The 18,054-nt window shown below is 41.8% G+C and overlaps 1 protein-coding gene across 2 annotated transcripts in view; it reads left to right on the top strand.

Moving 5' to 3' along the window:
- Nucleotides 1-3,691: 3,691 nt before the first annotated feature.
- chst11 (carbohydrate (chondroitin 4) sulfotransferase 11) overlaps nt 3,692-18,054 on the top strand; it is a 58,568-nt gene continuing 44,205 nt past the window's right edge. The window contains exon 1 of one of the 2 annotated variants that reach the window (XM_026327425.1): nt 3,692-3,852. In XM_026327425.1, the coding sequence (XP_026183210.1) occupies nt 3,750-3,852 (103 nt within the window). In that variant the 5' untranslated portion in view covers nt 3,692-3,749. Of the gene's footprint in view, nt 3,868-18,054 lie in introns of both variants that reach the window. The other variant, XM_026327424.1, reaches the window with a different exon arrangement.

Raw genomic sequence — 18,054 nt, 5'->3', positions numbered from 1 at the left:
GGTCCGGAGGATGTCAGCTAAGATGGGGTTTGGGGATGCTGAATAATGGCTGACCAAAGATCCCTCTGCTGGACTGTCTTTAAATCATGACAGTATGCTTTAAAGGCCAAAAGCAGCTATGTGCTCACGAATGTTGTCCCATTCTTGCCTGATACAGCTTTCTAACTGCTCAACAGTCCTTGGTCTTCTTTGACGTATTTTTCATCAAGGCCTTCCTTGAAAAGATGTCATCTGGATGGGATGCTCTAAAGCCACAGACCATTTTACACAAACTTTGGCTCATAGAAGACAGTGCCGTTTCTGAATCATGTTGGTATATGGCTTCTTCTTTGCATGATAGAGCTTTAACTTGCATTTTTTGATGGGACAGTGATCTGTGTTCACAGATAGTGATTTTTGGAAGTATTTCTGAGCCCATGCAGTGATGTTCATCACAGAATCATGCCTGTTTTTAATGCAGTGCTGTCTGACGGACAGAAGATCATTGGTATTCAGTATTGTGTTTCCTTGACCTTTGTGCACAGAGGTATCCCCAGATTCTCTGAAACTTTTGATAATATTATGTACAGTAGAGGATGATATATTTAAAGTCTGTATAATTTTTGTTGAGGAAAATTATTCTGAAATTATTCAATAATTCATAGACGTAGCTTTTCACAGTTTAATGAACCTCTGCCCATCTTTACTGTGACTCTCTAAGATGCTCTTTTTATACCCAGACATGTCACTGACCTGTTGCCAATTAACTTAAGAAAACTTGCTCATATTAGATTGTATGCCACTGTTGTTAGTATACCTGACGTGTACTTTTTTTTCTGTATTTGCTGTCATTTTAACCTTAGACTGAACTATGTTGCAGTTTTTTTGAATGGCGTTTCTGCATGATACAGATCCTTTTATTTTGCTTGCCTTATGTTTCTTTAAAAAGTCACACCTCAACATGCTGACAGCCAGACCTGTTTTATAGATGACAAAGCCACTAGCTGCCAATCACAATAACATGGCATACCTCTAAGGCAGTGTTTTTAATTGTGGAAAGATGACTTAGGATTTTAAAGCCACTATGTGCAGAATTCTGAAATTGATCAGTGAATCCAGTGACTTAAATGTAATAATTATGTAAGGCCGCAGAGTGGATTCTGCAGGTGTCCCTGGTTCTGCAGGTGTCCCTGGTCCTGGAGCTGTTTATCGCTGATGTGCAGTTACTGGCCCCACCAACCTGCAGTGTCTATTTGTTGTTTATTGTTGCTGTTCTTTTCTTTCTGCTCTATCCACTCACCCCAACCGGTCGAGGCAGATGGCCGCCCAAACTGAGCCCGGTTCTGCTGGAGGTTTTTTCTTCCGTTAAAGGGAGTTTTTCCTCTCCACTGTCGCCAAGTGCTGCTCATAAGGGAATTGTTGGGTTTTTAGTTTTAGTTTTTGTAAAGTGCCTTGAGATGATTTGTATTGTGATTTGGCGCTATACAAATAAAATTGAATTGAATTGAATTGAATTGGATCACTCACTTCAAGTTGGGAATGAGATGCAACCTAGGCGGGATGAGTTTATTGGGCTGTTGTTCGTAAGTTGGGTTGAGCTGCAGCATGTGATTGACAGGCAGATTGGTGCAGCATCAGCATAAAAACAGGGGCTGTACTGGACCACTGTGGTGAAGAGGGAGTGAGCCACAAAGCAGCTTTAAGTGATCAGAGTTATTTACAAGATACTGTAATGGTCATGAGCAGAACTTGGATTTCCAGCATTTTAAATGATATGAGTCACTTTGGTTTAGGCTATTGTTATTTAGCAGAGGCCAAAATAAGTAATTTCTTCACATTCTCCAGCAGATGGAGGGAAGTACAGTGTCTCTGCCTGCTGACATACTGTATACTGATAAGGTATGGGTCTGTCTTTTCCATAGGTGCTCATCTCATTGACGCATATGTCTAAGGCCTTGATGTCCTGGGGAGTAGAGAATGAGGTTATTGCCTGCCTGTCAGTTGCAGTTACTGACAACAACTGTTTATGTCTGTTCCGTTTTTTAGTTTGCTTACATTTCTAAGTGTTTGCTTCAACCATAATTTATAAATACAGAACCCCACTGATGCATTTTATAACTCTCAAAGTTAGATAAGATGTTCTCTCAGGTTGTGTGTTTGAAAGCTGCTGTACGCTTTAAGTAGCAGCGTTTGTAAAGGCTGCAGGAGAGTGATAAGACTGGGATTTGATGCATTTACATGGAGTATAAGTTGAGGTTTATATTCACCTGCTGTGGCACAGGCTCCAGGGGTAAGACAGCCTTTATATCATAATGGAATTACCAAAAAGAAGGTTAACTGGAGAATGCTCTTGGTTTAATTAAAGTGTACAGTGTTTTTATTGAGACAATAGGCCACAGTTATTGATGTCAGGAACTGTGTCTTTTATCATTATTATTATACTCACTTGTTTTATTTTTCCCAGGTTTCTTGTGCCTCCAAGTATAGCATCCATCTTGAAAGAACTGTTAAATATTCATTTGGATCATTAAGTCTCTGATACAAATGAATGCAGGGACAGGAGCGTGGAGATTTGTTAAAAGTTAGTTGCTTAACCTCAGAGTTTTTCCCATCACTTCAGCTCTACACTCTGCATTAATGTTTCTGCTTTATATCTGTGTACATGTCCTGTGCAGGGCTGACATCTGAGTTCTCATGCTGTGTTGATGCTTTTCAGAAGTCCAGATGTTCTTCTTCACCCCATGTTAATGTCTGTACTGCATTCTGCTGTGGTGTGCTGTACATTAAAATTAGGCCCATTTTCTGAGTTTCTCCTCCAGACCCCCTTGTCATTCCGTCCCTGGCAGACCTCCTTGTGCAATTAAAGCATATATAAGCAAATATATATATCAGGAAACATGCACAAGAACGTTCTTTACCAAATATCATTCATGCACAATTTGATTAAATCAAAGCAGCTTTTATGCTGGTAAGGTCTGTCACCAAGACTGAACTGACTTCTGTGCAGTGTATGCTCTTCCACCACTAGGTGGCACTGGAGTTTTGCAGGTAAAAGAAGCAAGGCTTAAAGACTTCAGTCAGCCTGGGAAGAAAAAGAAAAGTCAGACTGGGACATGTTAGTTAATACTACCAAGAGGTCAGTGGTGGAATAAGTAAGATTAAAGGGTTTGAGTTTTAATAATATGTCAATAAAAGTGAAAAATCTGTATTGAACAATGTTACTCAGCAACTTGACTGAATTATTATTGGGGTTGTTAAAATATGCGAGTATCATTTACATTTTGACAAAGTACAAAGTACGTTTTGTACCTTCATTACCATCATAGTTAAAATTGTACACATAAGATTTGGATTGGATGGATGTTTTTTTTTTGTTTCTTTTGTCGTTGCTTACATTAGTAGCAAGTAAAAGATCTTTCCAACATTGACGACATTTCAGAGAAAACTTATATTTCACTGTACTACCTGCTTTGGCTTTCCAAAAACCAAACCATTCCAAAACCATTATTATATTCCCCTTGTTGTATTCCTGTCTTTTCCTAATGGAGATGGTTTCATAGAAGCGCACATCTGGACGCTCTCATTTCCTCCGAGTAGGGGTGTCGTCAGGCCTTCCCTGCCCTCCCCCCTCCCGCAGCCCAGTAGTGGTACGCTCCGTGTTGGATGCGTTCAGCTCATTGACCGGAGGACAATCCTCATCAGTACCAGCAGAGCCCCGGAACTTCCAACAGACCGGTCCTTCACTCCCCCTCCAGTCTCTCCGTCCCGCCATGAAACAGACTCTGAGCGACCTGATGAGGATGAGCAGGATATGCCGGATGGTTTTTGCCACTTGTTTGGGATCCTTTATTCTGGTCATCTTTTATTTCCAAAGTATGTTCCAACCAGGTAGGACCTGCCGCCTGTCTTCTCTCGCGCATGTGTGTGTGTGTGTGTGTGTGTGTGTGTGTACAGCCATGTGTGTGTATTGATTTATGGCATCTTGTCTGGCAGCGTCCTGGCATGTTGACACATCGATTTGTTCAGGCTGTACAGTAACGCAGCAGATAAATAATTGATACCTGCGCTATGTGGAGGCGTAAATCACCCAGTAACTGTCATATCCATATTTTATGTGGCACTATCACAGGACTCTGTTGCGCTTTTGTCCGGCTTTTGTTGAGCGTTTTTTTTTTCTTGGTGGTGTGTGTGCGCTTGGGTGTGAATGGATTGAATGTGAGCAACCAGGCGCTGTTCGCTCGCCTTCCCTCAGCTGACAAGTGGCATGGTCTGGGGGTAGGATGGGGGGGGGGTCTCTCCAGCTTTTTGTCTCCAAGAACGTGGCTTGGCGAGAGGACTCGGTGCACGGGCGGCAGTGGGGTTTGGAAAAGTGGGCACTTGGCAGCTTGAAGCAATCCAAATTTGACCATGCAGTGCTTTTTGTCATCTGGATCTAAGACTAAGCTCGAGCTACAGTGGTGAACAAATTTGGAGTGTAGAGCAAAGATCAAAATGGCATTTAAATCCGATGTCCTCTTTGGTTTGCATATTTAATAATTCAACAATAATTGAATTATAATAATTCACCTTACATTCTCTTTCTTTTCTTTACTTCTTTTTTTGCTTTGATAAAACTCGGCTTAATAAGTCACGCCCCTGGATGTGATACCCATGCGTTACAGCAGTGGCCCTGTGCGCAAAAATCGGGAAAAAAAACTGCGTTCAGACGCACAAAGCAGAAGCGCACCTAGACTCAATACTGCTACCTGAAAGCACAACAGTTTACTGTGCAGTCAGGGAGAAATGCTCTCTGGGTATTTGCTTTCCACGAAGACAGAAATGATAATCCTGTAATGCTGCCGGTGGGAGACACAGAGTCTGCAGGGCTGAGTAGAATACCTGTATCATTCTTTATGGGATTGTTTCATCTCCAGTTCTCCTCTGATATCCATGTAGAATTGTTGCTCTTGTATGATCATTGCTGTAGTGTCCATGGGTGAAGTTAAAGGGGCAGTGACAGAGAACACTGAGGACTGTATGTCAGTTTACAGATGATTATGATGTGGAAGCAGAGTTAAAGAGAACTACAGTGTCAGTGCCGGACAGCCGAGACACAAGGGAGATGAATCACTGAGGAGCTGCATACAGGAATGCCATCCTCACCAACATGAAGCTGAATAGAAACGCCACCACAGCCAATTCAGGTGGCATACCTCTGCAGATACACTGGCTCTGTGTGAGTCCCCTGTGTCCCCACTGACACATTCCCAACTCCAAAAAGAAAATCTCCATGATCCACTATCTCAGGGAACCTACAGTGAGAGAAACTATCTGTACTATTGCCACCCCTCCAAAATTTTGCATGGCAGCGACCTTCAAACTGAATTTTTTATTGGGTCACATTTATCCCTTTGTTTTGTTAAAGGATTGAAGTGTTCACACCCTTACCATTTACAAAGGAATGGTCCCAGTAAATGGATCTGTTAGGCCTTTAATAGCATCCTGCCCTAAGACGCTCCCATCCTCTGAAATTATTTAATTAGGTATTACATGAATGTATTCTGCAGCAGGAAGACTGTGCAGGGAGACCTCTCCTCTACTCTGCATCATTAAATGAGCTTCCAGTGACCAAACAGAGTGTAAAAATTGAACCGAGGCTCCATTAACGCCCTGTCAAGGACCCCTGGATCCTGCTCTCAGATGTGTGCCACTCTTCACAGGCATTGCATCAGCTTCTGCCCGCACACACACACACACACACACACACAGATCAAAGTGGTTGTTTTATTTTGTAGTGATGATAGGGTACAGCTACCAGACCGATCTGATTGAAGAGAAGAGTATTTGTGCAGGCGCTTGGATATAAGTTTTAATGATGCACTGTGTATTTATGTGTGATTACACAGGTGAGCTAGATACTGTGTGTGTGTGTGTGTGCATTTGCATGTGTTTGGTGTTGCTGTCTTCCCTTTTAACCTGTCTGTTTATCTCTGTCTCTTCTTTCTAAAATGACTTTGTAACTCTTTAGCCATAACTATCTGGATTTTCTTTAACAGAAAAGACCCCACCACCACTGTCACCACACACACACACACACACACACACGCACACACACACACACACACACAGAGCCCTTGTTGTCTATCAGATAAAGTTCCAAATAATGCATCCCTGATTCTGGCACGTTTAGGGGTCAGGTGATCTGGTCTAGCCTTCCAACATAAACTCAATCTCATCCAGAACCTCCAGGATTGTGACCTCTTTTAAAACTTAAGCTCAGTGTTTGCAGATAAAACATCAAAAGAAGTTGCATTTGGCTTCAGTGAGCGTGTGCAGATACATGGTCAAACCCTACTTTGACTTGACAACTGGGCCTCCTCTCTTGCCTTCTCTACAGCTCTGCTCGACGCTGGACAACAAACAGCCTTGGAGTTATTACGAGTATACCGAGGGCCTGCAGCACTGTGTTCCACTGCCATTTGAGAGCATGCCAAATTACATTTTGTTTGGAAGTGAACCATCTGTGTAGTCAAAGCAGACAGAAAGGATGGCAACAGTGGAAACCCTCTGTAAACGTCCTGTCATGCTCAGAGTCCACTCAGGCTCTTTGTACCTGCATGTTAAAGATGTATGCCACCTCTTTGTAAATTGTAGTGCTGCAGCTAAGAGTGTCCTGACATTTAGCAGAATCAAGTTTATATATATAGGTTGGTTGTCTGGTTAATGAGGCAGTCCACCCATATTCAAAAATAAATACATTTTCACTTCACTTTTCACCGCAGCGTCTGGCCCTGAAGTAAGTTCTATGCATGGGATTTTGAGATAGCTAAGATCTGTGCCACTTTTGGCACTTGAATTTGAATTAGTGTTTTGATGAAAAAGTATATTAGTTTTAGTCAGATTTTAGTCTTTAAACTTCTGTTAGTCTAGTTTTAGCCTATGGAAGCTAAAACATTTGAGTCTATTTTGTGGTTCTTCTTATTCTGCATTTTCAATTAATATATTAAGTATATATATATATATATTATATATATATATATATATATATATATATATATATATATATATAAGTATTTTGAAGATACAGCTCCTGACATCTTTGTACAAATACCATGGTTACAGGCTTTGTTCTCATCTATCGTGTGGTTCTTATTTGTTCATTGTCCCTCTGCTCTGCACAAGCTGGATTTACTCACATTTGGACTCATTTAGATGGTTGACTGCAAACAATTCTCCTCATAACATACTAATTCCATTTGATAGCAGCACAAAAGCTATTCTACCTAAAGTATATTTCATAAATGTTTTTTTCTTGTTTTTTTCTTGTCTAATTTTCAGGGACTGACATTGTTTTCAGTGCTAGGAGTACCACTAGTAATCACCTCTTTGGTGGTATACGAGAGGTTGTATGACGTATTTAACAGATTTCCGGTGTACTATGCGTTCCTACATGGACACACACACACACACACACTCAGTGCTTGACTCTTAGTCGTAGGTCATTCAGGCCCAGTGGAGGTTGTTCTGTCTGTTATATTTCTGTCTAGAAGGCCAGCTGCTTACTGTCAGCCTTGAGTGGGGACCTGTGCTCTTCCGCCTCCATACTGTCTCTCTGAAGTGACTTTGAGTCTGAAGTCACTACGTGCTTGTGACAAACCCAGTGTGCCCTATCAGGCTAAGATTCTCCCGGTCCTTTAAAACCAGTGTAGCTGCTGAGATCAACGCGGCTAAGTTGGCATTTTGTTCTGTGGGCCACTTGTTTGGTTTCTTTGTAAAGTGCCTCTGGGATATTTTGGAGTTAGTGTGTATGTGTGTGCAGCTCTGTACTGTGTATTTTTTCAGCCTCTGTTAACCTGCAAAGTTACATTCTCAGATTTCACATCTCCAACAAAGCCGCTGTGCTTCTGGAGTGGTCAGCTGCGCCCACAGAGAGACTTTACAGATCTCGTTTGAAGTCTCAACTTGCATGTGCGGGAATCTGTGTGATTCCATAACAAAAGACATGCACAGGTTTGAACCAAGGAATGGGAAAGTCTGGAGAAAGGATAAAATATTTCTGCTTGGAATTTCTGATGGAAACTTGAAATTCCTCACCTTCATAGGTCTGTAGTGGTGGTGTCAGCTGTGCAGAAAGCACAGAGTCTCTGGGGTCAGTGACCTCAAACGTGGGATCTATAATCATTGGTTCCAATTCTTGAACGTCTCTGTAAAAGTCCCCAGTTGTCTGGTGGACAACATGGCGTTATACCTGATGAATAAAACTTCTTTACCTTCTTCTTTGTCTTCTCACTTTGAAAGCTCTTCCTTTCCTTCTTCAACATGTGCTATTTTTCAGTCTTTTGATGTAGTTAACACAGCTATGAAAATAGAAAAGTCTCACTGCAGACATACAGCATTTGATTTGAAGTCATTATGGTACAGGCTACAAAACCCCCACCAAAGGGGCTCTTCTTTATTTTGAAGATCTGTTTCTGCAGAATTCATTTGGAGTGGAAACTAAATGTTTGTGGATATTGGTGGTCAGTTTATTGCCTGTGGTAAGTCCAAGAAACTGTCAACCTGTTTGGGGCTATGAGGACCCGGGGTTCAGAAGGGAGCAAGTGTGTATTTGATCTGCCAGTAACTGGAGTATCTGTCTCTGAATTATTGTAGTTAATCAGAGCCAGGATGGCAATGTCACCATATGGAGTAAAAGACTGAGGATCTGGCCCTGAGGGGTCTGGTGATGGCGAGGATGGGAGATGATGTTACTGTGCCTAGTTTTACCAAGAATGAGGGATGTTGAGTTGATGCACAGCTGAGCTGGTGTGGATGGAGGACAGGGAGAAGGCATGTCACAGCATCCTCCATACATTGCTTGGCCTGACTGGGTACCTTGTATGTCTAGCTGTGGTCTGACAGATGGTAGGATGATATTCAGGACCAGTTTATCCATGTATTTCATGAAGAGAAGCAAAGTTCTGGTGTGTAATGGTTGGTGTTTGACAGTGGGTATTGTTGCTGTCCTCTAGGAGTTTCAGAGGATGGTGTGGTAGATGAGGGAGAGCTCCGTAGCACAGAGCCCTGTAGCGGCTTAGTTGGGATGCCACTGGGCCCTGTTGCCTTGTTAGGTTTACACCAGCACAGCTGTCAACATATGTCCTCAAGCACAGAGGGGAGGCTCTCAGCAGATCCTCACAGCAGAATAGTTGTGTCTAACAGAGCATGCAGAGAAGTTGCAAAGAGGTCTTTTGACTCACACCCTGTGAGAGTTTTCTGGAAGGCTGGTTTTGTGTTTATGTTTTTAAACTATTGCTCCAAACTCATATTTGAGTTCAGTTGATTGGTTGGTTACATCATCCTGATCTGTAGGGTGAAGGTTCCAAGGGAAGCCCAGGCGATGCTTTGCTCTTTAATAGAGGGAGTAATCCAAGCTTTAGGGCAATTGTTCATTTTGCTGAACACTGATGGAATATATTCGTCAAACTTTTTACCCATGACAAAACTAAACTGTGACTAAATCTCTCACACTGACATTGAATTTACACATACAAACTTTAATGTAATTGCTCACTACAAAAGGTGGAGGCAAAATAACACAGACATGTAAGACACAGACAAACTTATGCCACGGTCCACTGTGACTTGAACTGTTTTGCACAATTTTGTATATTCTCTCTAAAACATCAAAACCATGGCCGAATCTGCCTACCATCAGGCTTTAGATCATACAGTGATTTCCTTGCTTTAATTGCCACTTTTCTTCCTGGAGTCTGTCTGAGTAACTCAGAGCAGTCTGGTTGTGCTGCTCTGCCGTCTGGACTGTGGGTTAGGCAGCAGCCACAGGCCAACGCTGAGGACTCCTCATTTACTAAACGGAGCTGACGACCATCTGCTGATGACCGTCTGGACTTCATTAGAAAGGCGATGAAAGGGCTTCACAAAGAAGAATACACAAACACCACGCACACACACACACACACACACACACACACACACACTGTTAGGAGATCAATTTTGAGAGCTAAAATATCTTATAAAAAAGTTAAACTACATCAGGAAGAGTTCTTATTTTTTCCTGCCTCGTGAGGACACTTGTTTTTGAATGTATAGAAATAGGCACCTACACTAACACACACGCAGCTTTTATGATCATTAAGTCATTAACTGCCACAGTGAGACAGTCTCAGCTCAGAACAACAACCTGGCTTATTCTGAGGGCAAACAATACAGAGACTGTCTGCCTGTGTGAGAGTGAGGCCCCCACAGACCAATCTGCCTCCACTTTTACATCAGTGATAACTTCTTCTGCACGTCACCAGCGAGGCCTCCTGGCCTGAAGGGCTTTATGCACATAAAGCACACACACACACTGACTCAAGCTCTAACAGCAGACATGTACCAATAGAGTTACACATGGGAAAAACTGTACTCACCCCCGCCTTCCTTCCCGTCCTGAAAAACCACTGTCTGTCTGGAGAAGATAAGTCAGCTGTGTCTGTGATCCTCCCAGTTCTTAGCCAAATTAGTCGGTGATTGCAACAAACAGAGAGCAGTAAAATCTCATGCAGGAAGTGTGTGTCAACATGTTGAAGCATAAAAAAATGAAAGGTGTGGAGTGTGCCGCTGACATCTTTAACAGATGGCAGTGAATCCCAGATGTTTTCGGGGTTTCCCTCAGAGATTGATGAGATTCAGTGACTCCATCTTCCCATGAATCAGAGACATGGACATTTATAATAGGAACTGTTGGTGTTGTTGTCACACCCCAGCATCTGCCTGCCATGCATTATAAAATGTGTCGGGTTGATTTAGTTTCTTAATACATGCTTTGACTGGTCTCCATCCACATTACATTCAGTTTCCTAAAAGCACAGAGTGAACGTTGCTAAAAATTCTCATCTGGTTCAAATATCATCACACAGTGGCCGATATTTTTAGTGTCATTTCCTACTGAGGTTGTGCTGGCTTTAAAAGTGTGTGTTTGTGTGTGTATGCAGACAGGTTAACTGCAGCAGTAAGCTGAAACATCTGGGCTGTCTGTGGTTCTCTTTGTGTGTGTGTGTGTGTGTGTGTGTGTGTCTGTGTCGGAAAATGGTGGCTACTGGAAGCAAAAGGGCGGGTGCTTAATGGAAACTTCAAACAAAAGTGGATGTAGGGATTTTTAAAGCTTCAAAGGCATCAATTTTTAGGATTTCAGTACAGGTGTAACAGGAATTGTTAAAAGGAAAGGCTGTGATAAGGCTCAGCCTTTGTTAGTCCTGCTTTCTGTGGACAGAGCACTCACTGGGCTTCTGTTTAGGAAAGCATTCAACATTCCACTGATTGGTGTTGGTTTCTCACTTCTTGTGAGCAGCCCTAAGTCTATGAACACACACTTCTTTTGTCTCAGCCTTAAATATACCATCCTAACCAGAGCACCCAGAGCACCAAATATTGATGAATCCGCTGCTGAAAATAGTTCTCAGTGAATGCACTATTTCCTCTTGTTTATTTAATAAAAAATAAAAAAAATCAGTGAGCAGCCAGTTTGGAAAATTATTTAATCTTTTCTAATTCTAAATCTTTTCTAAAGAGCCTCAGACATGGTCAAGAAAAATCCCGAACACTGCTGCCATCCCTGTCCCTCCAATGAATCATAGGAAAACCAAATCATTGTTGTACTTCAATATTGGAAACAAGACAATATTTTGGAGAGAAAGGACCAAAATACCAGTACAGTTAAAAGTAGGGCAGAAAAACTGCAGTATAATGAAATACCAGATCTTAGTAGTGTGGAATGAGACAGTCATCTGTTACAGACCCACAGTTTGCTCTTGACTGTGGAGATTGTGGTGTGATTATAGGAGCTGTAAAAGACATGCATTTGTGTTGGTGCAGCTTTAATGTGATAGCTTGTCTGAGAATCTTGAAGTACCTAGTTGTAGCCCTGTGTGTGTTTGTGTGTGTACATTTCTGCCATATTTGTGTATGTTGAAAAGTGTGTATAGTGGAATGGTTTCCTGTGGTCATTATGTATGACTGCCGCTGCTTGTCCGTAGGCCACGAGCAGCAGGCGGAGATGGGAATGTAATCACACCGCCGCTGCCGATAAATATTGATTTGGTTGTTAGGTTTTAGCCCCGAGCATTAAGTCAAGAGTCTGCAAGTTGCAGGTTAGCTACATTTGGGCATTAAGAAGAGGAGGGAGCAGGGGCATTTTTAGATGGTGACAGAATGGCTATCAGACCAGATCCCACAGTCACTGTTTACCACTGTTTGCCCATAATGTGACATATATGGCTCCAGAGGATAAGGCAACCAGTGTATGTGTGCGTGTGTGCGTGTGTGCGTGACTGGAACCTTTATCTTCTGGAATATTGACACATTGATTTAGGAATTCAGGAAAGGAACTGGGCTCGGTGTGGCCCTTAGCCTTTGGAGCGTTGACCCAAATGCAGTTCCAGTGTTGGTGTGTGTGAGAGGGGAAGGAAAGAGGGTGACAGTTTGTGTTGGTGTCTCCGGCTGCCAGATGTACTGTAGACAGCATGGTGTAAGAGAAGTGAATCATGGCTTTAATTAAATGGAGGAAGGCAGAGCCATGTCTCATTAAACCTGGCTGCTCCACAGCAGCTACTGGGACACTGGGAGGGATTTCCACTCCTCTTCTTCCTCCATCCTCTCTCTGGATTCTGACTCTTTTGCTTGTTAAAGAAAAGGAATAATCCTCCCTTGGATACTCTTTAAACACTGCTAAATGTCACCAGCCTTTCGCTTTTCGTTTTCTAAAGGGATTTTTTTGCACAATGCCTTATCTGGTTCCACTTCAGTTAAGAGATTTCCAGAATATATGAGCAATTTATTTTGAGTCCTGTCTATTCTAAGAGGGAGTACTCAAATGTCACTAGTTTACAAGACACGATTACTCAGCCCGTGAAGACAGATGTATAATGACCATTGTGGTTCTGGAGGAGCTTTGTCAAGTCTGAGAAGACCCTGTTTTTGTCATAGTGATGTCATCTGATCTGTCTCAAGCTGGGCTTGGAGACGGTACATTTGTGTAACACCTGGGAGCTAATATTGGAAAAAGGATACAACCAAGAGATGCTGTTTAATGCATTTTGGGACTGTTATGGAGCTTGACCCATTTTAGATGAGTAGTTTCCATAGTGGGTGCCACAGCATTTTGTTACTCTAGCTCTTGTAAATCCCCCAGTTCCCTCAATTTTATGGAATTGCAGTGGCTGGACAGAGCACTAAAATGTCAAATGTCTTGTCCTTCCTCACATTCTGGTCTAATTTCTGCTACTTTGTGTGAAGAAACTTGTCTCTGTTTCTCTTTTTTGGTGGATGTCTCCATGTATGTGTTGACAGTTAGTTGTGATGCCAGATAAAAGCCACTTTTACCCCTTTTTGACCAACATGAACTAAGTGCTAGTTTGGTGCTGGTTCAACTTGCCAACCTTCTAAGAACCATTTTGCTTTTCTATGGGCTAGAGAGCCACCACAGAGCCACATATTGACATCACTGTATATGTCCCAGTCAAAGTTCCACTGTGTCTGAATCTTCTAAGTTAAAATAGTAGTGCGGTAATTTTGTTAGAATAGCTATAAATTGTGGTCCATTTCTCCAGCATGATACCTGCAACTGTGTGACACAGGCTGGCCAAGCATTGAGCCCAGCTTGTAGGTGAATGAGCTAACGTTAGCATTAGTAAGTACACGGCCACAGGATAGTGGGTTAGTTATACTTTGACGAATACCATATTTGGATAATCCCACCCCCACCATGTAGGCGGTTCCTATTTCTTGACAGCAGTGAGTTGATGCCAAGTTAGCACCCTGAGATGGTACTTAGGCTGTCGAAACTCAAAAAACTGGTTCAAAATTGGGCACTGCCTCTGAACCAGTCCTGGAACTGCTTTGATGGAACAGGGGTGTTTGACTCTGAGACTGACACCAAAACCTGACAGCTGTGATGTCTCCGTTTTGCCAGCTTATCCACAGGAAAATACCAATACTCAAGAAGCCTACAAAATGCAAGTGATGTCAGGGATGTGTTGTAAACGTTTTTGGTTACTGGCACTGATGAGAAGCTAGTTTGTTGCTCTTTGAGCTACCTGTATCAAAGTCCCTGACAGCTCTCAGTTTCCGCCAGTTTCGGCAGTGGAGAGTGAAATTGCCTTTCTTTCAAAATTGTTGACATGACAAGATTAAACCATTATGTGCCGTTCTACCTGATTAACTGTGCAACCAAACACTCTTTTCCCATCATTCACAGCTCCTCTGTATTTTTCCACATCACTTCCCTTTTCTTTTTCCTTCCCATCATCCAACACTTTCCCATTTTTCCTCCATCTGGGCTCAGCATCGGGGGAGTTTTAAAGCAGCGGTTATTCTGGCAGAGAGGCCGGTTTGGCATATGGAGCAGTGGCTGCTGCAGACTCCACGGTGCAGCATGGCAGCACAGAGTCTGCTCAGCTGGCTGCTCTGACGGAGACTTAAAGACTCCTCTCATGTCCCTCCAAAAGAGGTCAGGGCGGACATGTTGGCAGAGCCAGGCAAACAAAGCTCTCCTCATCACTGACTCAGCAAGAAGTAAGCGTGCACACACACACTCACTCACACACACACACACACACACACTCACACACATGCATGCACATATTTGCCCTAACGAACCTTGAAGATGGAGCTGTAGTGTGGTTTGATGAGTCAGTCTCACTGCAAAATTAAGTATATTTTTTATTGTTTCCTTATCATCTTATTTTCCGGGAGCACAATTGTGCTAACAGCTTTTCAGAGGGTTGACTTGGGTCTTGGAGGTGCTAATGAATGGCCATAATTTATGGCTACCTAACTGGAAATGGTTCATCCTCTGTGAGGTGTGAATATGCAATCTATTCATCAGAGTTTGAGATTCCGTCAAAACAGCTGGAAATGTGAGCCAGAGGAAAGTTGTTTAAATGGTCAGAAGTGGTGCAGTGATACCAGCAAATGTCAGGGACATCTAGACAGTAGCTTTTAAACTACATTGTCATGGACCATTGCAATATGTGTAACTGACCAATATGTGTCTCTTAGCTAATCAACAGTGGTCTGTCACTTCCTGTGGGCAGGACAGATTTTATTTAATGCTCTTGGACAAAGAAATAAATTGATGGAGCCACCAACCAACCAAATGACAGATGCATCTATTTTTGCAGTTTTTTATTTGTACCACTAGCAAGGTAAAACATGGATCCAAACTGAACCAAACTGGTGTCACTCCCATTCTGTTGTACAACTTTCCCATGCTCCCCTTCTCTCTCAATTATACACCTTGACTGTCCTTCCTTCCCTTCAGACCAATGTACTGTTTATTTGGGTCACACCAGGACACATCATGTCTGAACATGATCGAAGGGAAAGAGAAGGAAAAGGGAGCTGAGGGGAAGAAATAAACAGAGGGGAACAGAGGAAGAGGAGGAGGGCGCAGGAACTTATGACAGCAGTGGAGACCTGAGAGAAGGGAGCAGAGCCCTGAAGTATGGAACCCCAGAGTGTTCAAAATCTAATATATAAATAGGACATTATGAAATAACTTATTATAAATTATTTAAATAAAAACACACATAATTTAAATATTCACAATATGACCATGAAATTGTAAAATAATGCAACACGTCTGTAAAGTTCATTTCATTATTATGAAATTGTTTTCATTATGTTTTAAAAATGTCCCCTTCATCATATATTTTATTTCATAATGCCTTTTTACATTTTGTCAATCAAGACCAGGAGGGCGGGGCCAATAATGTGATTGGCTGCTTGTTTGTTTCAGACATAAGCAACAACACATCGATAGCCGCGATTTAGGTATTAGTGTGGTGACTACAGCAGTACAATAGGTGGTAATATGCACTTTCAATAATAGATGCAAGTCTGGATATAATAGTGGTGTGAAAGGTAAAGGTTTTTATTATTTTTTGTTTTTAGAAATGACTTATAACTTATATATAACCTTTCCCACACTGATAGATCTCAATTACTTTCTTTCTCATTTGTTTTTGAATTTCTTTGGATCTCACCATGATGTCTAGCTTTTGAGGATCTTTTGGTCTACTTCACTTTTGTCAGGCAGGTCCTATTTAAGTGATTTCTTGATTGTGAACAGGTGTGGCAGTAATCAGACCTGGGTGTGGCTAGAGGAATTGAACTCAGGTGTGATAAACCACAGGTTATGTTTTAACAGGCGGGCAAACACTTTTTCACACAGGGCCATGTAGTTTTGGATTTTGTTTTCCCTTAATAATAAAAACCTTCATTTAAAAACTGCATGATGTGTTTACTTGTGTTATCTTTGACTAATATTTAAATGTGTTTGATATGAAACAAAGTGTGCCAAACATGCATAAAAATAAAAGAAATCAGGAAGGGGGCCAACACTTTTTCGCACCACTTTAAGACGGTGATTCTGGCTTGAGGCATGTTAACTTGTGATACTGGGTGTGTTGGCTGTGGTTGGGGAGACCAGTGAAGTTGTAGGTGACTGTGACGATGGCTGCTCAAATCACCACTTACCTGTACTGTATGTCTTCATCACAGTGGTATTTTAAGTTACTGAGCAAACCTATGCTTCAAATGAGACATACTGAAGACATAAAGAGCAGATGGGGAGCATAAACTACTCAGTGTTGTTAAAGCAAAGCAGGCATGTCATTACCTCAGGCATTTTTCTTTGTTGGAACTGACTGGTAAAGTCACAGTAAAATAAGGGCTGCAGTTTCTGTAAAACCTACTTGTCAAGTTTTGACATTGTTTCCCCTTTCTGAATGCAAACAAACATGGTGGAAGTGATTTCCTGTTGGCTTTCACTACTTCCGCCTTTGTTTGGAGAAACTCCTGGAGCCAGTAGGCAAATGACTTAGATTCACTTAGGGAGGTGGGTAGCTTGGCTCTTTTTTTTTTTAATCTTTAAGATTTTAGGACCATTATCATCACAGTTAAAAAAATCTATACTATTATTAATAAAAGTTATGGTTGTGGTTAAGAACAGTGACCATTTTTTCTGATTCATCCATGTGTACTGCATCACCTGACCTCCTCTACTCCCCTCCTAAATACCCCAACTATAACAAGCAGCTTGTGCAGATGACCTTTGGGGTCATTTTGATAGTTTTTTGGGAGGCTTTATGCTGGAAGTGTTTACCGTCAGATGTTGTGACTTTCTGCATTTTTGTCACTTGTTAGCTTCCAATCATTAGCTACTGTAAGCTAAGCTAATCACCTCCTGGCTGAGAGTGGTATCATCTAATGCTTGGCAAGAAAGCAAAGAATTAGGTTTCCCACAATGCCACACTGTACTGTTAAGTAAATAACAAGACACTTTAACAACTGGGGACTGGGTTCTGAGCAAGGCTTTAAAACATTTCTGCCTTGTTACAAATCATTGATTTGTAGCTTCTGTTTCTTTGAAAGATAGTGCCCTTGTTCTTTTTTGTCATAAAGTTATCCACCTCTATGAAGCAGATTTGCTTGTATTTAAACTGGTAGAATATTGTAAAAGCTGTGAAATATTGACTGTAAAATGTCCTGCAGAGGCTTTACAGACACATTCCCTTTCCTAAAAAAGCCTCTCTTCTCAGTAAATATATGAACTAGTGTCTCAACATGAGTGTATTTACGGCTTGTTGACATATAAACGCTACTGAACAAGGAACAACTTTTAAAAGACAAGGCTGAGCTGTTGTTAGTGAGTTGTCTTACTGTACAGGAGAGTCAGAGGTGGACTCCTGCCAAACCACATCCAGACCAACACAGCACAACATCATAATACTAGAAGGTTAATGACAGCTGTCTGCTCTAGATCTCTGCTGTAGTCTTTTCTCTTCTCTTCTCTTCTCTTCTCTTCTCTTCTCTTCTCTTCTCTTCTCTTCTCTTCTCTTCTCTTCTCTTCTCTTCTCTTCTCTTCTCTTCTCTTCTCTTCTCTTAACTCTGGAGAGGAGGGAAGTGATGGAGCTAGACTTTAACCCACTAGGAGAAGAGGACATAAGAGGACATTAAAACTAAAAGGCGTGTTTTAGGTGACTTATAGGTTGAATGATGTTGCTGTGATACAGTACATGCACCCTCTCACTTCTTCTTTGGCTTGGAGTG

The sequence above is a fragment of the Mastacembelus armatus genome, chromosome 23 (genome assembly GCF_900324485.2).
Source record: "Mastacembelus armatus chromosome 23, fMasArm1.2, whole genome shotgun sequence".
Taxonomy (NCBI): domain Eukaryota; kingdom Metazoa; phylum Chordata; class Actinopteri; order Synbranchiformes; family Mastacembelidae; genus Mastacembelus; species Mastacembelus armatus.
The sequence above is the reverse complement of the archived record's forward strand: the minus strand, read 5'-3'. Positions and strand labels throughout refer to the sequence as shown.